Consider the following 27678-nt stretch of genomic DNA (forward strand, 5'->3'; position numbering starts at 1 on the left):
GAGGATGAGTAAATGGCAGTTCTTTTTTGATGAACTGCCCTTTTAAGAAATCAATAAGACCACATGGAATAATTGTTTTGGTTTACCTTATTGTTCTTGATGCTTTCAGGTTAATGAAACTGAAAGGGGTGGTGATGCTTATTTTATCATTATTTAATTCACATGTCTGATTTGCTTTATGCAACAGTATAATTTGGCTTTTCAATATCAGAAATTGTAGAGATGCTTTCTTTTCCCTAAAATAATGCGAAATGTATGTTTGTTGTAATAAAAAAGATAATAATAATAATAATAAATCTTGTATTGTAGGGCTGCACGATTTTGGACATTGTGATATTTCATTTTTCTGCAATACAATGCGACATGAGCATAATTTCACAAGATCACTATTAATTCATGATTTAACATTGATTGGATTATTTTGTAGGCGAGTGTATCTGCATAAAATTTACAAAATGAAATGAATTACGGCCTGTTTTCACTCACTGGTACAGTACGGTATGGGTCACCTTTATCAGGCTTAAGTTTCGACCGCTAAAAGGGGTACCAATGGTACCCTTTCGGTGGGCGCGATGTACGACAAAGTTTCAGTCGACGTCATTCTCGCTCAAAGTAAAGCTGTACGGGTCGTTCGCATATCATATGAGAAGCACTTCCCTCAACACATACTGCCCCTTACAGTCTCCGATATGTTACCAATTACAGAAAAACTACACACAACATACATTTAGTCCTTATTTTGGTTCAAAAACAACACGCAATATATAGCCCACAGTCAGAGCAAACCTCTCATCTGTATCTTTAATCTTCAATAGCTCATGTAACCTCTTGTTAGAAATAAATTCCATGTTCATAATAGTCCAAAAAGTGATGATAATAGTTAAACATGGCAGTTTGTTCATGTTTTAGTTTGGAAAAAGAATCATTCGCTCCTTCGTTTTTTTCGTGCTTCTCGTGTCTTCACGCTTCACTCTCACGTTTGTTCGTTTCTAAAAGGATCCGATGTCAGAAGCACTTCAATGATCACGCGCACGTTATTATCATCAGCTCAAGAAGTTTCTTATTTCAGATATAGATGCAGACGCGAGCGATCGCGAACTCTCTGGAGAAAGTGAAACCACTAGCACATTTAGACAAGCCTCGTAAAACAAAAACAGTACACGGCAGATTTTGTTCTTCTTGGCTTTGTGGCTGTTTATCAAGACGACCACAAGGTTTGTTTGAGCTTGGGTCAACCATGCCTTGTCTTTTTATGCATATAGTATTACGATGTAATGTCTCGGCTGTGTATTTAAAAATGGCAGTTTCTGTGTTTTCATTCTTCTGCCTGTGTATGCGCGAGTGACGCTTCTCTGTAAACCAATAGCGTCTAGCTCCGCCTTTTGGTATAGTTCGCTTTTTGGAATCTTTTGAAAGTGGAAACGGCCAACTGAACCGAACTGTACCACTTAGTGGAAACTGTTCATTAAAGCACAGACGGAAACAATAGAACAAGGATCAAAATTTCACTGGAGTCTATCAGTATTGAGGTATTAAAAAAAAAATTCAATAATCAAATGCAAAAGAACAGTGTAGTCTTTACTGTATAAATAAACAATTAACCTGTTAAAACTACCAATTGTATAATTTCGTGTCCAAATAGCTTAAGTTTGCTTGAAATTGTACAGTCAGATGTCTTATACACATCAAAATAAAAATCTTTTTATGAACTGTTTTTATGGTTAATCATCATGTGTATTTGACATTGCAGATCCTGTTATGTGACTATTGCAATAGCGATGCTGAAACGATATATTGTGCAGCCCTAGTATATTGGATTATTTCACACGCCATTGCATATCATATGTTGGTTAAAAAAAAAAAAATAATCGCATCACATACTGAGTATTGCATTATTTAGCACACTTTCACACATCAAATTTTTCTTCAATAATCACACTCAGCCCTACTTTTTATGCCAACTTCCATACCTGGCGTCTCCACCCGCTGGTAGTGGTAGGGATTGACGCAGACTTCGTCCTTCTTGAGGTTGAAAGCGTACTCGCAGGTCTCGATGGCGCGCAGCTCGTGATGGCTGTGCAGGTCGGGCCATCGCCACAGGCGGCAGTAGATGACATGAGGCAGACCTTTACGGTGAGACACTTGCAGACGCCCGTCCAGAGATCTGACCCGAGCGTCCACAGAGAGAGGGCGAGAGAAATGGAAGAGAGGGAGGGAGCGTGCCAAATGACCAGAGAAAGACATGCATGGATGGAGGAAAGAGGGATAACGGTGAGATTAGACAGCAAGTCATGACAAACAACTACAGATGCAAGATAAATATTATGATTAAAACATCGGAATGTTTAGCTACAATTAAAAAGTACTAATATTTAAAGCGCTGGTTCTCAACTGGTAGATTGGGACCAAAAAGGACTGACACAAACTAAATTCTAAATTAAATTATACCACAAATTTGAGAAATCCTAATCCTAAATTCTAAAATGCAATCCAAACAGAGTAAGTTTGTAATTATAAAAAAAGTTTTAAAAAAGTATTCAAAAAAGTTAAGTCTTTCTTTAATACTTGAGTTTCTAATGATGGCTTAATTTGTGCGTTCAAACAATATAGTAAATGCAGTGCATCTGGAAAGTATTCATAGCGTTTCATTTTCTCCACATTTTTTTTTTATGTTGCAGCCTTATTCCAAAATGGATTAAATTCATTTGTTTCCTCAATTGTACACACAATACCCCATAATGACAATGTGAAAAGATTTTTGAAATTGGTGCAAATTTATTAAAAATAAAAAAAACCTGAAGAATCACATGTACAGAAGTATTCACAGCCTTTGCTGTGAAGCTCCAAATCGAGCTCAGGTACATTCTGTTTCCATTAATCATTCTACAGATGTTTCAGCAGCTTAATTGGAATTCACCTGTGGTAAATTCAGTTGATTGGACCTGATTTGAAAAGGCAAACACCTGTCTATATAAGGTCCCAGGGTTGACAGTGCATGTCAAAGCACAAACCAAGCAACACAAGATTGTCGAGGCACAAAACTGGGGAAAGTTACAGAAAATTTTCTGCTGCTCTGAAAGTTCCAATGAGCACAGTGGCCTCCATCATCCGTAAGTGGAAGATGTTTGGAACCATTAGGAATCTTTCTAGAGCTGGCCGGCCATCTAAGCTGAGTGATCGAGGGAGAAGGGCTTTAGTCAGGGAGGTGATCAATAACTCGATGGTCAATCTGTCTGAGCTCCAGTGTTCTGTGGAGAGAGGAGAACCTTACAGTAGGACAACCATCTGTGCAGCAATCGACCAATCAGGCCTGTATGATAGAGTGGGAGGTGATCAATAACTCGATGGTCAATCTGTCTGAGCTCCAGCGTTCTGTGGAGAGAGGAGAACCTTACAGTAGGACAACCATCTGTGCAGCAATCGACCAATCAGGCCTGTATGGTAGAGTGGCCAGACAGAAGCCACTCCTTAGTATTGGAATTTGCCAAAAGGCATCTGAAGGACTCGGACCATAAGAAACAAAATTCTCTGGTCTGATGAGACTAAAATTGAACTCTTTGGAGTGAATGCCAGGCATTACGTTTGGAGAAAACCGGGCACCACTTATCACCAGGCTAATACTATCCCTACAGTAAAGCATGGTGGTGGCAGCATCATGCTGTGGGGATGCTTTTCAGCAGCAGGAACTGGAAGACTAATCGGGATAGAGGGAAAGATGAATGCAGCAATGTACAGAGACAAAAAAATGTACATTGATTTTTTATGATTTTTTTTCCATTGTCATTATGGGGTATTGTGTATAGAATTTTGAGAAAATAAATGAATTTAATCCATTTTGGAATAAGGCTGTAACATAAAAAAAGGTGGAAAAAGTGAAGCGCTATGAATACTTTCCGGATGCACTGTAAAGGATATTGCGAAATTTTAGATTAATTAAAAAAAATAAATAAATGTGCATAAGTACCGTAGGGTTAAACAGTTGAGCTTTACCATTTTAGAATCCCTTCAACTGATCTTGGGAGCACTTTTAGACTTAGCTTAGCATAAAAAATTGGATTAGACCATTTAAAAAAAAAAAAAAAAAAAAAAAAAAAAAAAACATTTTCCCATTTAAAGCTTTACTCTTCTGTAGTTATATTGTGTACAAAGACTGACAGAAAATGAAAATCTGCTATTTTAAGTATGCTAGGACAATACGGCTATGAACTATACACCCATGATGTAATTCATTTTCCGTCTGTAATACACAATGCAACTACAGAAAAAAAGTCTTCAAAAAAAACTTTAAATATGAACATGATTTTTTTTTTTTATTGAGCGAGATGTTAATGGTCTAAACCATTGGTGTTATGGAGAGTTTGGCTTCAACCCTAATCAAACACCTAAACCAGCTAATCAAGCTCTTACTAGATATGACAGAAAGCAAGTTGGAGCTAAACTCAACAGGACACCGGCCCTCCAGGACTGAGTTTGGACACCCCTGGTCTAAACAGATCAATGACCTTCGCTTTGTCAAGCTAAAAGTGCTTTCGCCAGACCTGGAGATCGGCTGAATGAATTCAAAAGTGGTAAAACTCAACTCTTTAAAAGCGGACTTTTCCAAAAAACAAACAAACAAAAAAAGTAGGGTTCTTTAATGTTACATGATCTAAAAGAACCCTTAGCAATACCCCACTCAATACAAATAGGTGTATTGCTTTTAATTTTGATGAAAACAATTTTAATTAATAAAATAAAAAGATTTCATAAACATAATAATTCGCTCTCACGTTTTAGCAATTTATTGCATCTTTGCTAAATAAAGTTAATATCATATGAACTATAAACATATATAATAAAAAATAATATTAATAAAAAAAGAACTTACTGACCCCAAACTTTTGAAGGAGGTGCATAAATTGTGCATACATTTGGTAACTTGTTAGGTCACTTCTTGAAAATAAAACCAGGTGAGAACCAGCATTTTAAACTTCTTGCTTTAGTGAAGTGAATGTATGAATTATGAAAACATGTTTTGAATCTACTTTAAATCTATCATAACATTCAGAGTTAAAACTCTACAGTAACAAAAGCGATTTAAATCTAAATCAACTATAACAAAGCGCGTTACAAAATGTTGATTTGACGGCCTCTTGAGCCCCCTGTGCTCGTTCATCCCCCACCTGTGGCTCGTGGGGTGAGTGTGGCACAATGTCAGGAGAGGATATTCACCTGGTTTGGTCAGGGTAGCTGTAAAGGCCTGAGGTTTCCCACTGTTCTATCGTATTTGGTGTACTCAGTCCCCAAATTTCAGAGCAATTGCTGTGCACAGAAAGTAAAATAACAAAAACAAAGAAAAAAAGAAAAAACAAGAACACAAAGAAACAAAAAATGATAAACATGGGGCATGATTCATTCAAAAATACCAAGATGAAATACCATGAGGGAAAAATCGAAGGGCATTGTTTCTTTTATTTGAGATGTTTCGCGCAGGTCGCCTGCAGTCGGCGAACAACACAGCCCACCTCGAATAAAAGAAGCCACTCTAATGGAAAATTCACATATAACAGTGAGATGAGAAAACCGAAGAGAAACTGACAAATGTATTTCAAATTACAGTTAGAGCTGGGCGATACATTGAATATTCACAATGAAAATTAGCCAGTTCAGCATGTCAGTTGGATTCATTTCAATAAGTGAAATGTCCCTGGATAATTTCTATTTCTACGGTGTTGATTTGAAAGGAAAACATCCCTCTATTTAGCTTAACTGTAAGTTGACGTAACGGTACAAAAACGGAACTGGTTTTAAATGCAAATTCAATATTAATTGATTACAGCAGGACATTTGATTCCATTGTTGAAACCCTGATTGATCAATTAACATGTTCATTCATATTTGTTTGCTGCTATAACTGGTAGTAAAGACTAACTGGTAGGAATGATTGCATTTATTGCTTAACTTTCCTGATACGAAAAAAAAAAAAAAAAAAATTCCAGAATTTTAGAAATTTTAAAAATCAAATTCGCTTCATGCTCTAATTAAAACACCAGTCTTAGGCCTACTTAAATTTGGCATTAAAGTATAAATTTTTGTCTTGCTAATCACAGGTGTACAACACTAAACACTAGGGGTGCAATAATACATAATATTAAGAAATCATGAAACAAAAATGTGCTGATCTAAATTAAATGAATAACTACTCTGGCTGATACATTGAATGTAAGGCAATAGGGAATATGAGAATGACAAATGTTTGATTTTTCCAGTGAAAATTAATCCATTTACAGAATATGTAGTCCATGACAGTGCAAGCATATGTACCCAGCGCAATTAATCTTCAAAATTATGAATGGTAGTATTCTGATTCCATCACTGTCCCATGCATTGAGGACCAGGACAAGTGTCGTTAAACATTACAGGTGTTGTAGGAGCTTGCCATATGACATTTTCAAAACTAGTTTCGAAGTGGAAGGGGGGAAAAGGGTTTTACAAGTCATAATTGCAACACATTGCCACTGTTCTCCCTTTTTAAAATTAGAATTGTGCAATATTATATCAAAGAAACGGCTCATACAAACACCAGTCCACACACTAGCTACTCAAAAAAAAAAAAAAAAAAAAAAACGTTTAAGTGGACAAAATAGACCAATTAAAACATTAAGGGCTCTATTTTAACGGTCTAGGCGCAAAGTCTGAAGCTTATGGTGCAAAAGCATTAAGGGCGTGTCCGAATCCACTTTTGCCATTTTAAGGACAGAAAAATACGCTCTGCGCTGCATGGTCTAGGGTTAAGCTTATTTTCTTAATGAGTTATAGGTGCATTTTCAGAATAAACCTCATCTCCCATTCCCTTTAAGAGTCAGTTGCGTCGCACCATGGCGTATTTGCCATTTAAATGGTGGACTTTGTAAGTGTAAAAACTGAACACTTCACAAGCAAGAAAACAGTTAAACAGACCATCTGCAATGCAAGGATTAAGAAAGAGCCTCCTCCATTTGGTCTTTACTTTCACTTTCGTGGATAAGGAAACGTGTTGGACGCACTCACTGAAAACATCCATAAGCCTTCATAATTAGTTTGTTAAGTGCTAAGATTTGTTTCTAAACTATTTCTAAATTCTGTTCTAATTAACAGCAAACAAATGAATGAAAAACTGAGTAATATCCAAAAGACACGTCCTATGCCCCATATGGTCCAAAACCTGACAGGTGGACAAATTCAAGCTTGTTTTTTAATAAAACAAATATAAATATGCATATAATAAATACTACTACTACTACTACTACTACTACTAATAATAATAATAATAATAATAATAATAATAATAATAATAAAAATAACAACAACATTATACAAAATCAAGTTGTCATGAATAAACTGAAAAAACCACCGAGGTGAAGAAAAGCATGGAATTAGTGGTTTTTATATTTATGTAAAAAAAAAAAAAAGTAAAATTTCGTTCCTTTAATTCTTTTTCATGTGTAAAGATATTTGCGTATTGCTGTACATCCTGGGTGTTTTAAGCAATGTTTAAGCGAGGTGCACAACTAACAAGCTCTGCATTGGACTTTAGACCTGCATTCAGCTGGTCTATTACACAGTCTATTTTAGTTCCTCAAAATAGCAACGCGCAAACAATGCGCCTTAACACACCTCTTTTCTAGACGGAAACACCCATGAGTCCACAAAGTGGTGCAAAAGATTTGCCATTTAAACAACGTGGCGGAAAACAGGAAAATAAAAGGTTACTTTGGTCTAAAAAAAGCAACACGTTGGGGCAAACATGTCTTACGCCTTATTGCGCCGGGTGTATGATAGGGCCCTACAATTAATGCCCAATGTAAATGGGCCTCTAAAACATTGATCTTGGGATTTAAGAAATACTTCAGATTTGTATACCACAATCACTGGGGTTCAAGTATTTTAAGACCTTTAATAACTGTAAGATGATCATACTTAATGGCTAAAAAAAACAAATGTGATTTTTTTTTCTAGTAGTCATATATCTATCTTTTTTTTTTTTTTTCCTTTTGGAATGTTCAGAAGATACAACATTTTTTAAAAGAAACAGTAAATAGCTGGCAAAATATAGCCTCAAATCTAGCAAGCTCTTCAACAAATTTGTTTGTGTTATTTGAGAACTTTTAGGTCAATAAAAAAAAAAAAAAAAAAGATTTAGATAATTTTTTTGACAGAACAGTCTCACGACAAATCATGTCAATTTCAAAAATCAACTAAACCCGTTTAATCTAACATTTCCTGTACATTACTTTTAAATGACCAATTTTATAGCCAGAAATGTGTCAACATTCAATGTCATCAAAAGACTAAAAATAATAACTGCGCTACATCGCCCAGCTCTAGTTACAGTACATAATCTCTTCCTCGGTCATCATGCAGTGTTTTATGAGACGGACAGAGCAATTAACGTTATAAAAAAGACGTTTCATTCAGGGGTTGGATTTCACATCAGATATCAACATATCAAACATGCAGGACAGGAGCCTATATGACCTAGTGTCATTCGACTACATCACACTCAAGATAAAGAATGCTATCAGTCAATCAGACAAGCACACAGACCTTCAGTAGTTCTGAAAAAGAAACATGGGATGAGAAACAGACATGGTGACGTGACAGGAACAGGACTCGCACAGACTTGATATGTGATGAATGAAGTTTTTGGCCCCCTGTGGTTTAACGGTCTCTGAAAAGGGACTCTTAAGACAGCAACTCACAAACACGTGCCAAACTCCACCAGCAACCTGGGCTTCGAGAGTCACATCTTATCATAAGTGTGCTTTAAAAGCCCTAAGATTGGATTTCCTCGGTTTCCTATCTGTCCTGCAGCAGTTGCTCTATGGGCTAAAGAAGTGTTTTTCAACCATTTACTAGGTAACAGTAGATCAGCATTTGATCTTTCAGTATGAATTTCTTTAGCCAGTAATTGACAATTCAAAGAAAATATAATGTTTTACCAAAAATAAATTCATTGATTTAAAAAAAGGAATTTCCTAAGACATTTTTAACGAAAGATATTTTAAAATTAACATCATGCCATGCCAAAACATTGATATACTTCAGTTATTTTATGCTACATTTATAAAAGCACTTATTTTTACATTTCTGCTCGTATATTATTTTGTTCCTCAAACAAGTTCAAAAACAAACTTGCCTTTGGCTTGATTTTGTCCCAACAGTCACACCAGCTCATATTCACATTTTCTTGAAGTGTTTTGAGGCCATTATTGTCAAAATATCTAAATTAAAATACAAGTAATACAAGCACAAGTAATCTATTCCCAAAACGAATCCAATTTTTGGGGTTTTTAGGTGTTTTTAAGTCAAGGTCAAATAAAAAAATGGGTGAGACCACAAAAATCTGACATCGTTTTGTTTTTCATGAAAACAAAATCTCTAAGTAACTATAAACTGTGGGTTAAAAAATCTAAACACAAAAAAAATATTACAGCACAACTTCTACCATGTGGTATTGGTTACCAAGTCACAGAAGAACGAACGAACAAACGTAGCCTTTTCTGATTATTATTGTTATTATTATTTTTTAAATAGTTTAATTTTAATTATTTAATTGATAGAGAGGACTCATGGACTGTCTTATAGTTAGTACAATACTTATGTAAATGCTAGTTTACCAGAGTTTGACTACTTTCTTTGAACACTGTAAATGTGTAAAACCATAATGCACCAATTTGAGGTGACACCTGAAAGAATAGTTCATTGAAAATTTTAAAAAGGAATAATTTATTCTGCCCTAAAGCAAGGTTTCTGCAGGTTTCTTACAGTCAAACGCAAGACTTTAAGACCCTTTTAAGACCTTTATGAATGAAATTTTAGACTTATGCAGGGTTAAACACTAAGGTTTTTTCTCATGGGCCGGTTACTTCTGTAAATAGTTTTTGTATTATTGGAGGATTATGTTAAGGGATGTGTTGTTTTAGTTTTCTTTCCCTGGTAATTGGTAGGCCCACACGAAATCTGCACATGTAGGAATCAGCAGATTTTCAGCCCATCATTGAGTCCATTTTTTTATTTGTGAAAATGTGTGTAAATTTATATTAATTCAGCTTTTAAATTTATTTCAGTAAAATTTCAAACTAATATGAAAACGTTCATATAATTTACTTACAATAAAGTTTGTAAAGTAATGATTTCTGTCTTTTAGTGTATCTATGCATGCATGTACGTACGTACGCACGCACGCACGCACGCACGCATGTACACATGCGTGTGTGTGCGTGTGTGTCTTGATTGTTTACCAAATAAGTGGATCTAATAGGATTTGCATTGTAAACCTGGAATAAAAAAAACTATAAATTTATTTAAACGTATTAAGTTTTTAGTTACGATACACCCAAAATCATTCCGCAAAAATTCACAGATTTTTTTTTTTTTTTACAATATCCTGTGCAGAAATAGCAAAAAATCTCAGCAGATTCTGTCTGCCCCCACTGATTAGGTGTCGGCCCGATTGGGTAGCTTTAGTCGGACATAAAAAATTAAGACCGGTTTAAAATGATTTAAGACTTTAAAGCCTAAAATTTAGTTTTTGAAATTTAAGACATTAAAGGGCACCTATGGTGAAAATTCAACTTTACAAGCTGTTTGGACAGAAATGTGTGTAAGTATAGTGTATAAACTGTCATATTGGGGTGATATAAACACACCCAGTCCTTTTTTTTCCAAATTTAACAACATAAAAACAGTGGACCAATTGGAGCGGTTTTCAGATCGACCGCAACTTTACGTACTGTAGGAGTGCGGTCCCCCCGCCCACCAATATTGATTGACAGCTGCGCGCATTAACGTGTCCCGGTAGTCACGTGCATAATCATATCAACAAGAGAGTACGAGCGCAAAGCAACCAGGAATAAAAAGTCTGTTCAGTTCGCTAGGATCATCAATCATCATCAAACGTGATCAAGAGTGAATTTTACAAGTTTAAAATGTTTTAAACAGAGCATGTGTGTAATGAATTCTAGCGATTCACTTCAGATTCACTTAATCAGCACAGCCACGTGTCAAAACATTCATAAAAGAAGACGCTTCAATCCCAGTTTGTGGACGTTAAATCAGGTTTATTTTGTACATTAACATAACAGATATCCATACAGCAGTGGATATTACCAGTATCATGTCACATATGCGTGCAAAACGAGTGCAAAGCTTAACGTGCTGTCTCTCTCTGTGTGTGTGTGTGTGTCTGCACTATGTGTGTGTGTGTGTGTGTGTGTATGTGTCTGTCCTTGCTGTGTGTGTGCGTGAACTTTGTAATGACATTGTGTGTGACTCATTGTTGCAACTCCACAAAAAAAATGCATCAAATGCTGATTGTTAAAGTTCTTACTGTAGTATTTCTCACACACGTTACGTGAGATCCGCTTTCTGAGGCAGCCGAGGGCGGCGATTGCTGACAGGCACATGGGAACGGTGGGTGGGGAGGACTAGCCTTAAAGGCCCAGTACAAAAAAAAAAAAAAAAAAACAGCAACAACTTTTTTTCAGCTATAATATAGACACTTTAAACAGCTATAATAAATAATCTGATGGGTATTTTAAGCTGAAACTTTACAGACACGTTCTGGGGACACACAAGACTTATATTAAATATGAAAAAAGGGGTAACCTATGTGCCCTTTAAGACTTTAAGGCCTTGCGGACACCCTGTAAAAGGCACAGTTCACGCAGAAATGAAAAATTACTCAGTTTACTTTCCCTTAACTGGTTCCAAACCTTTGAATTTCTTTATTCTGTTGAACACAAAAGATGTTCTGAAGGAAGCTGAAAACCTGCAACCACTGACATCCATAGCAGGAAAAACAAATATGGAAGTCAATGGTTCTAGTTTTCCTCCAAAATTTTTTCGTTTGTGTTCAACAGAAGAAATTAAAACAGGTCTAAAAGAATGGAATGATGAGTAAATTACAGAATTTTCATTTTTGGGTGAACTACCCCTTCAAGACTTTTTGGTTCATTTGTGAAATACAAATAAAGAAATTAGCTAAAACCTGATAAATTTATGTTCCTTAACTGAAAAACAAAACTTTGATGCATCAAAAGGTTGAAAACAGAAAAAACTAAAGTATTAAACACAGAAACTGCGCAATAACTTCATTTCATATAGACTACTTTAAAGCTTCAAGCTCAAAAGAATTAAAAAAATTCGTATAAACTTCAAGATAAAGTCATTACTTCAGATTTTACTACATTTACTATAGATTTATGATATTTTACCTTTGCTCTTCAGTGTTTGGACTTTCAGAACTGAAATTTACACCACATGGAACTGAACTTAAACTGTGAAAACTGGACTGACAGTTTCAATTTACTAGAAAGCGCTATAGAAATAAACATGAATTGAATTATTTTGCTGTGCTTTATATGTGTGCAATTATCAACTTTCTGAAGAATTAAATATTACACTTTGTGGTTATTTATCTTTTCTACAAAGAAATGATATACTATGTAATTAAAGTCTAAGATTTTTGTCTTCACTTCAATTCAGACAATGATTGAAACTCATGGGTTAAAGGTAGGAGTGAGTAATTGACAACAGTTTACCTTTAACGACCTTTTAAAACAAGTAACTAGTGTAGTGTTTGTATCAAGCTTAAAAATTCAAAGCAGGCACCCCAACGTTCCTGAGAGCAGCATGCATACAACAAACAACCCAAGCAACAATAAAACACTTAAGCAGACAAAAGGAGTCTGTAAGAAAGAAAAGCCTCGAGGAGAACATTAACATTAGAGAGGCTACCCGAGCGTTGCTTGTATCACTAACCCTCGACCTGTACACTCACTGCTACCTGATGTCAAAAGTTAATGAGACGACCCTGATGTAACGATGTCACCCGAGATATAGCACGAAGCTTGCTCGCAGTATAACGTGTCCTTATTTCTTCAGGAAATTAAGATTTCATGATGCCCAGAGAACATGACCGATGGGGAGATTTGGTCAACAACAAACCAGAAAAGGTCCGCAGATTAAATTTGTTTACATTTCTAGATTGACTAAATTGGATTAAAAACAGCAATTACCTTCGTATGTCCATGTCAAATTAATCCATCTATATATAACTGACTTTAAAAATATTATCCCTACTGTGAAATTATTATTCTTTCTAATATTTTTCAAGCTTTGTTTAACAGAGAAAGGAAGTTTCCTATAATATTTTTCGTATTCTATTCTTCAATAAGCAGTGTTTCATATATCTTTTATCTTCTGGGGAAAGTCTAATCTCTCTTAGTTTGGTTGAAATAAAATAATTTGAAAAAAATATATATTAGTCCCTCTATTTAAACTGTACATGTTTCATGTTTTACAGAGAAAGCATGTTAAATCTAATTGTCTACTATATGGTTCAAATTAATTGAGAAAAAAAATTATACACTACCTGACAGAAGTCTTGTCGCTTATTAGTTTTAGGAACATAATTTTAGGAACATAATAACTTGACTTCTAGTTGATCATTTGGTATCAGAAGTGGCTTATCTCTAGATTACGCTTATTTCACCAAAAAAAAAAGATCATGTCTTGATTTTTAATTCGTTAATTAGGACAGTAAGGTCTTATTTTGCTTAGACAAAAGTCTTGTCACTTAACAGAAATAATGTAGAGTATAAAATATAAAGTTATGGTGCAGTGGAAAAAGAATGAATATTATGTATGACTGCCATGAGCTTGGAGGACTGCATCCATACATCTCTGCAATGACTCGTAACTTATTAATAAAGTCATCTGGAATGGCAAAGAACGCGTTCTTGCAGGACTCCCAGAGTTCATCAAGATTCTTTGGATTCATTTTCAATGCCTCCTCCAGCTTACCCCAGACATGCTCAATAATGTTCATGTCTTGTGACTTGGATTGCCAAACCTGGAGCACCTTGACCTTCTTTTAGGGACTTTGATGTGGAGGTTGAAGTATGAGAATAAGCGCTATTCTGCTGAAGAATCTGCCCTCTCCCGTGGTTTGTTATGTAATGGACAGCACAAATATCTTGGTACCTCAGGCTGTTGATGTTGCCATCCAGTCTACAGATCTCTTGCACGCCCGATACTTAATGTAATCTCAAACCATGATTTTTTCCTTCACCAAACTTGATTATTTCTATGACTGGCAACCAGTTCAACAGATGAGATCTACCTTCTGCCACTTTTCCAAATGATCAACTAGAAGTCAAGTTATTATTTGTTAACCTTACAACTGGGATAGTCGACAAGACTTTTGTTAAGTAGTGTTTATGAAAATATGGGTGAACATGCTCCACTGTCATATAGCATAACATGCTATAATAGTGTAAATGTGTGTTTAAATGATTGAAAACCTGCTGACTAATGAGTAAAACCTACTTCTTTGAAGGATTATGGCAAAGTATAACAATTTAAAAATAAGCAGTGTTTTAAATATGTCCGATACGAACTTGTCTATAAACTATTGTTAGAAAAAAATAAATAAATAAAAGAAACTGTATTGGGTATTTTGTTTTTAGACAAAAAAGATAAATTGTTATGTAGAGAAAAAAATAAACTGCAAATAAATTGTCAAAATTTACATTTAATTTGAGTTAAATACTTTTAAACCATAATTACCTTATGGCAGAAAACCCATGCGATTTTTAACATTGAAATTAAATACACTATTCTGTCTAAATAAATGAAATGACTAAAATCTAAAAAAATGTTTTAAGTGATTTTGAACCATATTCATTTTGTTCTTTTCTTAAGATTGTTTAATCATTTGCATTTAATGCTTTAAAAGATTGACTTAAGTGAAGATTAGCTTGAACAATTACAAATAATAATAATTGACCGAAACCCATTTCAGCCATAACAAATTTTTCTTTTTAGTCTTAGTTTGACCTTTAAAATAAGTTAGTTTCAAATGCCAGGCAGTGTTGGTAGAAAAACAAAGCAAGATGAGGAGCACAGTGAACGTGTATGAGAAACTATTAAAAGAAGTGAAACCACAAAGTTCACAAACTCACATGACCTGCTTTAAGGGGGGATGGGGGACTTCAGTTTCAACACCAGCAGATGAAGCATTTCCCAATACTCTCTTAAAACACACACACACACACACACACAATGGATACCAGATTCTGTATTAACCCTCAAACTAACAATAGAGCAGATGGCCAATCACTGTGTGATATCAACAGAGGTGCAATCAAGCATGATAAATGATAATTCATTACATTAGCAGGAATCCCATCAGTAATACAAGATAACTGATGAAAACCTTAAATGAAGTGCTAAAAGTAAACTTTATCATTGAATGTACCCAAAATGCAATTGTTTACAACTTTTAAAACCTTTAATTAAAAAAAGATGCATTTAACATTAGAAATAACCTCCAGTTTCCCATCATGGACCTCATCAGCAAGCTGAAGATAACAAAACCAAGCTTGAAATGGGAATCCCAGTCCAGCATCACTGCTTGTTTGTGTCCCAGACAGATGACACACTTTTGGAGGGTATTAGCTCTTGTATCCTGGTGTGTAGAGACCCCATCATCACTAAATCACTGAGAGTCCATCTGCTGGCCACAGTCTACCCGCAATCCAGCTATTATACAGTTGGCTTAAGATAAAAAGCAAAACGTTTTTGTTTTTATCCCCCTCTAAAGTATCTCTTTCTTTCAGTATCAGGTGACTAACTAATAAAGACCAAGCGTTTATTCTTAAAATAAAAAAAAGGTTTTGCAGGCTCTCCTCTAAAACGGCCCCCAGGCCAGGAAGGATTAAAACTGAAGCATCACAAAGGAAACCATACGTCTCAGTCAAATCTCTGGATAATTCTTTCAAATGAACAGTCAATGAGTGTCCTGTTTCAGGCTATTATTTGAACACGCGCCAAATGAACATCTTAGTCCCATGGGAGATGTTTGAACAAGGGATTTTTAAATGATGTTACGTTATCATTTCTTTGTTCAGAAAGATGTATTCTATGGTTAAAATTAACTTTACGATTGCGATTGTCTTTTTTTACTTAAGACTGCACCAATTAAAGATTACACAGTGTATTTTGATCCATTTGGGGAAGAAAAAAAAAACTGCATCTGGCTGGTGCGTTTTAACAATCTAATTAAGTGCTACTGAAAATCTTTCAGAGAGTTAATGTCGTTAACCTCATATACTTTATTTTTATAAATCAATTGTTCATAATTTTGAAACCACAATGGCTCAGTTATTAAAGTGGAGATTTAAAACTGGCCAATGTTATTAACACTTTTAACAAAACCCACACTTGGGGCTGATAAATTAGGAGCGAACATTTAAACTGCAAAATTTGTGAATCACCTTTTTGGGGTCATCTTTTACCCTCTTCAAAATTGTGTCACTTTTTGCTTTTCCTGCCCAACATAAGATGGGCCAACAGTGTTAACTGTTATTATTATTAATCAATCTAGAATTCAAAAAATAAAATAAAAATATATTTGCTCTTTGTTCAACAAGGTAAAACAATTCTTGAGGGTTTTGAGACAACTTAAACGTTTTATGTTCAATCCACTTAAATTTGCAAAAACTAACAAGTTAACTTAATTCCTTCATGTTGTCCCAACGAGGCATGGGACAATAACTGGTTCCAAGGTTTACCGCGGTTTGGGAAAGTCAAGGTTTTAAACTTTAAATTTTTCTGTTGTACCGTTCCTAAGGTATATGGTAAAAAAATATATAAATTAATTAAGTGTTGTTAATAAATCTTTGTTACTCAATGAAGACAGCAGAAGTCAATAATTTATTTTAATTATTTAGCTTGACATTTTACAGTTGCAAAATATTATAAAAAATGTTTACTAAATTTAATTGTTGTTTTTTTTACTCAGACATTTAAAAACAACTTATTTTAGACCAGTCATCACAATACAGTGATATCATGAAACAGTGGTATTTTTATCCATCTGAAACTTATACCGGCCCATGCCTAGTCCCAACACAAATCAAGTGCATGGAACCTATAGCAATTTTTTATTTGTTATGTACACTCAAAAGAGTTCTGCTGCTTGCTTAAACTACTAATTTAAAATGAGCCGAATCAACACAATTCCTGAGTTGGTGCCTGCCTCACATGTAGTCGTGCATTTATACTTCTGCATGCTGTTTGTGTAACTCTGCAATGACACTGTGTAGCGTTTCCTTGGGGGTATTTTGCTTTTCCTAAAAGCAGCTAAGTAGCTAAAACTCGCTCATTCAGAGGAGGGAACCAGCGGACGTGCAACAACTTTAATCATAAGGTAAACACAAAAAGGTTTCCATCTAGAGAGTTCCTTCACGGGATTCGACATTTGTAAACACTCGCTTCATCGGGCTCGTGGATCTCAGCACCGCCCACGCTCATCACCACTACCAAGCCGACCAATCACAGAGCTAGCACTATAAGTGTCGTTGCGAATTGTAGTTACATTTTTTGAGAGGTGCGCGTCAGCCACAATGAGGTCTTTGAGACCACACAGAGGCTGTGCCAAAGCATACGCATGTGCTTGACGCAGAAGTATGAAGCTGCGGTCACATTGGGCTCTGTGTGTGCGAAATTCTGTCGTGTGGCGCTGCGAAAAGGGGCGGGATTAAACAAGATGATTAGACATTAAAAAAAGCGAGTGATTGCTCCATGTTTTACATTTCTGTCCAGAGAGGGCATGTTTTGATCCTCGATTAGTCTCACGCAGTCAAGTGATGCGATTTCGCAGGTCAGAGTTCACCAAGCTTGAACTTTGCACCGCAGCAACCTGCGAAACTTAACGCATGACCCCGCGTTTCCGGTCTGACGCATTCGCGTGCGTATGAATGGAAGTCTATGGGAGAAAAAGCCCAGTGTGACCGCAGCTTAAATCTGTCTTTAATTGTTTTACGTCCAAACCACTTAGATTTGCAAAAACAGTTAAAAACTTGATTTAATTGATTTGTGTTGGCAAAACATGAAGGAATAGTGTGGAACCCAGCATCTTTTACAGTTTGCATTCAACAATTGCTGTCATTCATAAAATTAACTGACCAAGTCTTTTCTGATCAATTAGCTTTCTATTGTTAAGAGTCAGCCATTCGTCAATTTGTACAACCTCAGACAATTTTGTTAAAAAGGATAGTTCACCCAAAAGTAAAAACAGACTCACCATTTACTCACCCTCGATTGGTTCAAACCTTATTTGAAGTTTTTTTTTTTTTTTTTAAATAATCTATATTTTGATATGAGGCAAAAACTGATAAACATTTTACATCCAAATACTTTTGAAGTCAGTGTTTTCCAGCTGACATCAAAATATCCTCTGTGTTCAACAGAAGAACTAAAGTCAGTTTGGAACAAGTTAAATGTGAGTAAATGACAGGGATTCTGCATTTTGGTGTGAAGATGTCGCTTTAAATCCCAAGTCTGCTCTGAAAATAGATCTTGTAAAGAAAACAAAGGAGGAAAGGGTATTTTATCTCAATTCCAAAGTCATTTCTCAGGCCAAAAGAACGCTGGACGTTAGTTATTGTATGGAAAGCCAGACAGACAACAGAGTCTTCAAGTTACAATCGATAGTCTAGAAAAACCCACAGCGCCAGTCGGCTCCATACGTAGTGGAGAAACCCTCTTCTTACACTCCCTGAAAGCATCCGACAGATACACTATCAGCACTTCAATACAAAAGACCTGCGCTGATAGCAGAGCCTGCTGAGATCTTCAACAGGAAGTCAGGACCAGACAGATACGGGTTTGTTTACCCTTTAAACAAGACAAATGTAACAAGTAATGAAAAAGCACAGATATCAGCTATAATTTAATGCTGGCTTAAACCATTTAGTTCTGGATATGAGTACACAGTTTAAACTAATTAAATGCATGGCATACAACTTGATCTGTTTGGAAGATTTCAAGATTGGCTTCCTAAAAGACCTAATGAAAGGGCAAATCATTAATGCACTTCCTACATTTTATTTGTGATCACCAACTCGGTTCCTACTGTATAATGTACTGTTACTGGATAAATATCATGAAAGCCTCATTCACACTACAAGCGACTCGCAGCGGCAAAGCGACTGTTCATTTCATCGGAGAGTGAGCAACTTCTGGCAACCTCAGTCTACATAAACGACAGAAACGACAAAGTTAACATTCCTTTAACTTTATGCAAATAAAGAGCGACTTTGAGCTATAGCCAATAGGAACACCAGTAGAGCTCACGTGATCCTCTCTCAGCTCGCTCAGAGGCCGGTTGTATTTGTGCTGTATACCTACACACCTCTGCGTTTGAAGCAGGTCGCCACCCAGAGCGACAGGCAGCTACAAAGTCACTGCTAGTCTGAATGAGGCAAAAGAAGGACAATAGGTTGGTTTAACTAGAAGTCTTTAGAAGTCATTATTATAATACAATCATCATAAATTTGATTTTGACTGCTTGTGCAACAACAAATTTCTCAAATTATCAGTTATGAAAAAAACATGACAATATTTACATGTTTTGAGTGGAACATCCCTAAAAAAATATTTTCATTCACAATAAGCTGACATCAATCAAGACATTGGCTCATCTCATAAATATTATCAATTCTACACGAGTTTCTTTGCTTTACAGAAACGAATCTTCAATTCATCTACTTTTATTCTACACTTTTTAATAATTACATTAAACGTAAACTTATCAGTCATTTAATTAACAGGTAGGCTTGTAAGAAGGCTGAAAAGACAGTTGGGGAGTCTTTTGATGTTACTATCAAACATGACAACCGGTGAACACAAAGACTGATCAAGCCGTTCCCACCAGCCTCCAAGGTTAGCGAATAGATTAGCGGCAAAAAAACACAGAAAGAAAGTTTCCCACCCATAGAATCCACTCTCAAGGGAAGACAAAGCATTCTGGGTGACTTGGGAAGAATTTCTGAAGGTCTGACCTGGACTCTGAATTTAAGCGGGGGAAAAATCATTATTTAAATCCTCCGTTTTACCACTTTTAACTGGAAGGAGGTAGATTAAACCTGTATTTACAGTGGACGGTACAGTCCAAGAGGTTTTGCTGAGTAAACCTGATCAAGTATTAAGGCTTGATGCCAAGTCGCACAGCATTTTCACAAGAACCCTTGCACAAGTCTTTAACACCGTTGTGGGAAGCTTGTAGTCAGCAGAGCATTTGTTAAATGACACAGAATCTGCAGATTTAAGATGTTCAAATCGATTCAAACAGGATTCAATCTCTTCAGGACAAAGTATAATGTTGGTTTGCCATTACAAAAAGCTTGCATTATTGGTCTTAACAACCCAGGAAATGTTTAAAGCTGGTTTTATGCGATTATGTGCTTTATGCCGGAAACTCACACCAACATAAAACTCTATATTGGATATCAAGGAATGCTAGACCTCTACATTATTACTATTATGTTAGATCTTCATCCTTTTAAAAAAAACAATACCACATAGTATATTTCAGACTGAGGTGTTTGATTACATTGGTGTTGTTAAATCACTCAAGAAAATGACTTTTGCTGTTTGTACAAAACTATTTATTTATTTCATTTGAGCTGAAACAAATTCTTGAAGTTTTTGGGGGACAACCGAAATGTTTTATGGTTCAATCCACTTTCATTTGTAAAAACTAACTTAATTCTTAACTGTAAAAGTTAACTTAATTCTTCATGATGTCCCAACACAAATCTATTGTGTGGAACCCAGCAGTTTTTAGTGTAATGATCTTACACTTTAACTGACTGCAGGTTTTAAGGGCAGCTTTGCACTGCCACACACAATGGCATTAATGTAGCTTGTTAGTTTTTATAACTAGACATTTTTGATTGTCAATACATATTTTTTTCCACGTAATGTTTTATTGGTTTCTGCGTTAAATTTACAAAAATTATTTTAAAAACAAATTTAGTCTTAAAAACTTTTGGGAAAAAAAGGTCAAAATGGTTGAAAGAATGCTTCGTTTTAATTGAAGATGATATTTGTCATAAGTGTACTTATCAAAATAAGTACTTGTGTAATTTTGAAAAGAGGTACTTCTTAATTTATACAACACACGCTCAGAGGTAACGATACAAGAGCTGTCACTGGAGTGGCAACTTTTCAAAGGTACATATTTGGACCTAAATGTTTCATATTTGTACCTCAAAATGTATAGACCATTTCAATGTGGTGATGTCTTTGGGCCATGAAAATTTCCTGCTAGTTATCAAACCATTTCATAACTTTAACAAGAGGTGATTCAATCATAACTCAATGTTAAAACAGCTATCATAATATTATTTATCAATATGTGACTCTTTTTGGATTCTCGGAAGCTATTTATATATAAAAATAAATCAATAAATAAATAAAAAGTAAAACAGAAAATACATTGGGACCATTGTTTTTGTTTGCATCCCTCAAAATGGTCTATATATATATATATATATATATATATATATATATATATATATATATATATATATATATATATATATATATATATATATATATATATATATATATATATATATATATATATATATATATATATATATATATATATATATATATATATATATATATATATACACACATACATATATACATACACACACACACACACAATATCGTTTCAGCATTGATATCGCAATGTGTATGTCCAGAATAGCCACATCGCAGGTTTTGTAATGTTAAGTTATTTTTAATCAGCACTACAGTTGACAATACATGAGATTTGTGGAGTCGTTGCAAATTAATACCATAACAGAGTGAAACTTTATGATTTGCATGTTTTAAAAGGCATTTAAAGAGCATTAACGCACAAAAAAATACAATATTTTTAACTTTAATAACAAATTCTTTAACTAAATTAATACAATGAAGACTATATGGTGTTATTTTATATTTTACATTTAATTATTCAACTTCCGTACCCGAATACTGTTTAACTCTTCGAAAAACCTTAAAAGCACTGTTTATTTGACCTTTTCTTTGCTCTATTGTAATTATTTTGACTTGCAATTTATTTTATTTTTTTAATCCATGATTCAGACTCTTACAAAATCACCACAATCAATCTAAATTAATGATTTCGCAATATAGGTCGCAGAAAAACAAAATATCGTGATGTCAGATTTTTCCAGTATCATGCAGCCATAATTAGTCCCTAAACATTTCAAAAAGCACACTTTTGTACTTTTTAGGTTCTAATATGTTCCCTTGAGGTATTAATAAGGACCCTTTAGTTACAAATGTTTACTATTTGAAAAAGTATTACCCCAGTGACAGCTCTTTTACCTTTATTTCTGACAGTACAATAAATAATCCCAGTAAACACACATTTGCATGTTTGTCTTATTATTTTTAATAATTAAATTGACACAAATGTACGATTCATTAAGCCTCAGTTATAAAAACAATGTATGGGTGTTTTTATCTAATACTGAAGATTTAAAAGCAGAAATGTGACCCTTGTTTCACGCCTCCTTTTAACATCTTAAGGCCATTTCAAAGCAAATCCACCAATACTTCACAAATGCCACCATAGGCCTAAAAAGGCAGATTTAATGCATTAGACTTTCAACACAACCCTTGTGTATCTGTAACATATTAGGTTCAAACTATTGATATGTTGTGGCTCGGGCACAAAACCCATCCTCCATCATCCTCTCAGCATTTCCCTAAAATAGCACTGAAATTCCAGCATTTGTCATGAGAAATGGAGTTAAAGCAGCCTGATGGTTGATATCGCGGACATTCATACAGCATGAGAAGCCTATATGCGAGTTTAGATATGGAGGGGATGTGGAGCTGTACAGAATGACCTTAACTCAAGTCAAGACAGATGGAGCAGAAATCATTCAAAGAAACAAAAAGGGGGGTAATGCTGATAGAATCGCAAGCGTAGACGCAACTCGGCGTCATTCCTTCACCTTCACTCACGACGCAACACATGCAATGATATGGTTAAGGTTACCTCGACAATTAAATAGAAGCCAGTCTGATTTATTATAGGACTTATGAGAATTTATAATATGATGAAGACTCCACTTTAAGGGTAGTACATTTAAAAATCAAATAGACGTTTTATTTACTCGTAACTCTGTGCAAACGTAATACAAAGTTGAGAGAGGGGAAATAAAAACAGCTAGGGGTGTGCGATAATCCATATTTTGAGGACTTTTCAGTAGTGATAACAATTTGATGATTAGATGCTACTTTGGCTGGTTTAGACCTTATATGGATCCATAAATTCATTGACGGAATAATTTAATCAAATGATTCATTCAAAAAGGCAGATTACTTTGGGGTGACGCAAGTTACTGTCTGGGTTAATTGAATCATTTACATGCTTAAAGTCTGTGAAAAATCAAAATTTAGACATGTCCTTGTGTTGTGCAGACACATTTTGGTCTTAAAGGGAACAAATAATTTACAATTAATTTTGGTAATATTTTAAATCCAAATCGGTCCATTTGCTTCCACTCTGCAATGGCAGTCTTGATGACATCAGTTTGATGGCGATATATGCTTAGCCACACAACACCAACTATTAGTTTGTCTGTGAAAAATAAGAGATCAAAAATAAAGCCCCACCCCCTACTGAATATTCAGTTTCTGTTAAAAATAACTGTGTTCACATTGAAGGCGGTGAGAGCATCAAAGTTCGCTCTGGTCACCCTGAAAACAACGCTGTCTGCCTTCAGCTCTGGCGGCGAGAGCCTCACAATTCACTACATTGATCTCATATTTAAAAGGGCCGTTGCAGCATATAATATCAGTTACATTCCCGCATAAAACATGCTTTCTAGCGTGCAAATGTTGCACTTTTTATAAAATTTAACAATGGAAGATCAAGTTGAATATGGTATTGCTTTGCGCCACTTAATTATCCAATGTGTCCATATGTCTGAAATATCCTGAAGCAGCAATACTGTTTAATACGGTCGGATGAGATTCCCATTCCCAACAACATTACTGCACACCAGTAACTTTTTTAAATGCATGTTCTTGTAAGAAAACATTGCAAATAACTGGAAGTCCAGCAACCACAATAATCAACCCCTTGAGAACAACTGTGGTCGGAACCAAAGTTCACAGTGACCGTGTTCTCTGGACTCCTCCTAAACGGTGGACTTCTACATTCTGATTGCTTGCCGCCGAACAGCGTAATAGCTCATTACCATAAAGTTGACATGATTTCAACTCTCCTCGATGCCCACACTGGCGAAGACGCAGCGCCACTCGCCGCTTAATCGCCGCTGGCTCCCACTGAAAATGAATGCATTGCGGCTATTTTGACGCTCTCGCCGCTTTCGGTGTGTGTACAGTAAGACATCATACTGAGATTAAAGTCTGCTGCAACTTCCACAGATTTTAAATAATTTATAAACAGATTCATCCAGGAATGAAACACTTGTGATTTATGCTACATAATCTACAGCCACAATTACATTATTGGGGGTTTCTATTGTAATTCATGTTAAATATGCATGTTAGTTTATTATCATTAACTATGATAATTTGATTTGTTTATTGCTTTGATTTACTAATTTATTTGTTTATGCTTAAAAAACCCTTTTTGTCTTTGACCCATTTATCCATAACCTTTACGTTTTTAGGTCCTGTCCACACAAACAAGGGTGTTTTCAAAACCGCATTTTTTTTCTACAGGGATTGGCAGTTTGTTGACAGGAAAACGTTTTTCAAAACTCCGGATACGGTGTGGTCGCTTGGACGCTAAAACCTAAGTTTTAGCCTCATGACATCAGCGTGCACAGCATTTTCTCTCCGTGACTGGCCAACACGGCTGGGCTCACGCCAAACACGGATAACGTGAATGAGGCAAATTCTGCACAGTCGCAGCAAATGAAATGCATATTCTGCTGTGTTCAACAATGGGACGGTAATCCACCTCTGTACTCACGTTTGCATTGACTAGAATGCAATTTACTTACGAAATATACTTAAGTTCCTGTCTGATGTAAACTCATTATCACTTGTTGGTTAGGCATGTCCATAACATATATCACAGGATTTTTGCATTTTCATGTGGACAGATTTTTTTTGAAAACGAAAACGTTTATAAAAAGACCCATGTACGTGTGGACATGGCCTTAGTGTACTCATGAGAAGTTATATGCAAAACTATTGACATTATACTTGTCGGCAGAGCAGGTGCAGGCATTTGAATCTTTTAGGCTCGAGACTTCCGGTTTTATTCACTTCGATTGATTTCTAGACATTAAAACAGCTTGTCGTGGTGCTTCATGTTGCAAACTGATTTTTTCTTATTATTTTATTCTACTTTTATTGTAAAGTCATGAACACACTTGTTTGTAAAGCAAGTAGTTTGACTGTTTTCTACCGTTTATTATTCCTAGTCATAGGCAACTGAATCTGAATTACTGAAACAAAAATCAACGCACCTCTGAATCGCAGAATAAGGTCAATACCACATCTTAGAATTACTAAAAACACAATTTATACAACTCATTTTTTGCTATTATATCTTACTTTGTATTGATAGGTCATTCTAACGGCATTCTAGTAGGCTTTAATAGATTTTGAAGTCAAGAATATCAGCTTGCCTATCATTAAAACAACACTTACCATATTATTATAACCAAAAACAATTAAAATTCAACCAATCACACACCCCTAACTATTTTTTTGTGGTACCATAATGAATGACAACTTCAATTTCTGCTTCAATCCACACATTTAAGACGACATCGAGCTAAAAGCATGAATGCGGGCAGCTTTTTGCGTTGACGTACCTGGGAATGGTGACACACTTGGTGTTGCGGTTTTGTGTGGTGATGGCCTTCTCCAGCTCGTCCAGTTGGCCAGTTTTCTTCAACTTCTTAACCAGGCTTTTGACTGCCTTCTCACACCACTTCTCCTCCTGGCCGTTTTGCTCTCCACCACCTCCCGCTCCGCTCGAACCACTAGCAGACTTCTTCCAGCCCAGCAGACGCTTCACCACGGGCGGAGTGAAAGGCAAGATGGAGGACATTTTTTTGGAGGGGGTGTCCGATGAGCGGTCAGTCTGGGCAGGTGAAGTTAGAGAGACAGATGGAGGCTAGGAGAATGGGGAGGAACAGACCCAACGTTCCTAACTGGGTCTCTGGGCTGATTATGAGGGGGCAGGGGGCATAGACGTTTAGGAAACAGGAGAGGAAAGGGGGGGTGAGGGGTTACCTGAGTGGAGAAAAGCAGAAATTAGGATGAGTTGATGGCAGACACAAAAAAAACTCCTTTTCTTGGCCATAATAACGAAAAAAAAAATAAATTAATGAATCCATTTTGGTTGTTTTTTACACTCGTTTTAAGGGCTTGTTTTCAAGACCGTAGAAAAATCCTTAGTACTTATTCATGCTTAAACATTTAACAGAACTTAAAGGGGTGGTCCAGAGTGTATTTTTAAGGCTTGATTGTGTTTATAAGACTCAGAAGCAATGTGTGCTCATGCTTCATTTGTGAAAAATCAAGTTATTTTTCCATATATGTATATACATATCTTACTTTAATTATATACAGCTACTCAGCTAACATGAAAGTCATATTTCCTAGTTCCTTCGAAAGGCTCCGCCATCAAGAGGCTCTGACTAGTTAGCTAACAGTGCTATGATTCATGGATCGGCTTCATGTCACAGGAAGCGTCTCTGCTTTAACAATACAGTGCCTCTGGCCACACCCCTTCACAGCATGGGGTGTATGCTCGTAACCTGAAGGGTTTATGACATCATTAACCCGGATGTATTTTTTTGTAGTCCCCAAACTTCGTTCGCTGTAGGCTTTCCTAAGTCAACTCTGCAAAAGCCAATGTCTCCCTTTGCATTGAACTTTGAGTGTCTTACCTTCAGAGATGTTATTTATGTTCACACAGCTACATTACACATCAACTAAAGTTTAAAATATGATATCGTAGTGGACCACCCCTTTAAGAAATTAAAACATTGTTCCTTTACAAAAATTTACTTGAATTAGAAGTTGATGTGCAAATATAAAACATTTCATTTCTAATAATAATTACAACACTGCCATTATAATATGGCAATTTATTACATTTAAATCGTTTTTGCTTACTAAAACATGAATGATGTGGAGTGAGATACATCGCAACAAAAAGAGCACCAACTTGAGTTGAATTTACCTGTAAAATGTCCTTTTTTTATTATAAGTTCACGCCTTTGTTGTTGTGGCAATATTTTCAAAAACCCGCTTATGAAGCATGAATTCACACGAAGCGGCTTCAGGGTCCAGTCACTCTTTCAAACTGTATAGAGTGGCTATACAAATGGTAATAATAAATGTTTACAAAAATCACTGTAATACTTTCGAAAATCACAATGGCAATATATATTTATGGCTAATAATACGCGATGGCCAGAAAGTGATTAATTTTTTTATAAAATGATAAAATATTGGTGTATGTGATGCAGCAGGTCCAGAGACTGCTGTTTACACCATGATTTTATATAAAATTCACTTTAAAGTGCGATTTAATTATTTTCTCAATTCAAACGAGTAGCAGCTTGGAATCGGAAACAGTATTCCATACATCACTTAACAAGCGGATGTCATATTGTATCATGATTGTAGTTGGCAAAGCTAAAATTCATGTTCATATATATACACACACAAGCTAGTTTTTTATTTAAACTGTTTTTTTCTCTACATAATAAATCTACCCAGAAAAAAGGATGAATATTGCCAGGCTGTAAACATGAGGAAGTGGAAGTAAAACATCCT

At 35.5% G+C, this 27678-nt stretch overlaps 1 protein-coding gene across 2 annotated transcripts in view; it reads right to left on the reverse strand.

The window, feature by feature from the left end:
* Positions 1–27678, reverse strand: part of smad2 (SMAD family member 2) — a 45342-nt gene that overhangs the window by 14506 nt on the left and 3158 nt on the right. For both annotated transcript variants that reach the window (XM_056466834.1, XM_056466833.1), the window contains exons 3-5: positions 25701–26124; positions 5212–5301; positions 1971–2164 (exon numbers count right to left, since the gene is read on the reverse strand). In XM_056466834.1, coding sequence (XP_056322809.1) covers positions 1971–2164; positions 5212–5301; positions 25701–25939 — 523 coding nt within the window. In that variant the 5' untranslated portion in view covers positions 25940–26124. The remainder of the gene's footprint in view (positions 1–1970; positions 2165–5211; positions 5302–25700; positions 26125–27678) is intronic.

This window comes from Danio aesculapii, chromosome 10 (genome assembly GCF_903798145.1).
Source record: "Danio aesculapii chromosome 10, fDanAes4.1, whole genome shotgun sequence".
NCBI lineage: Eukaryota > Metazoa > Chordata > Actinopteri > Cypriniformes > Danionidae > Danio > Danio aesculapii.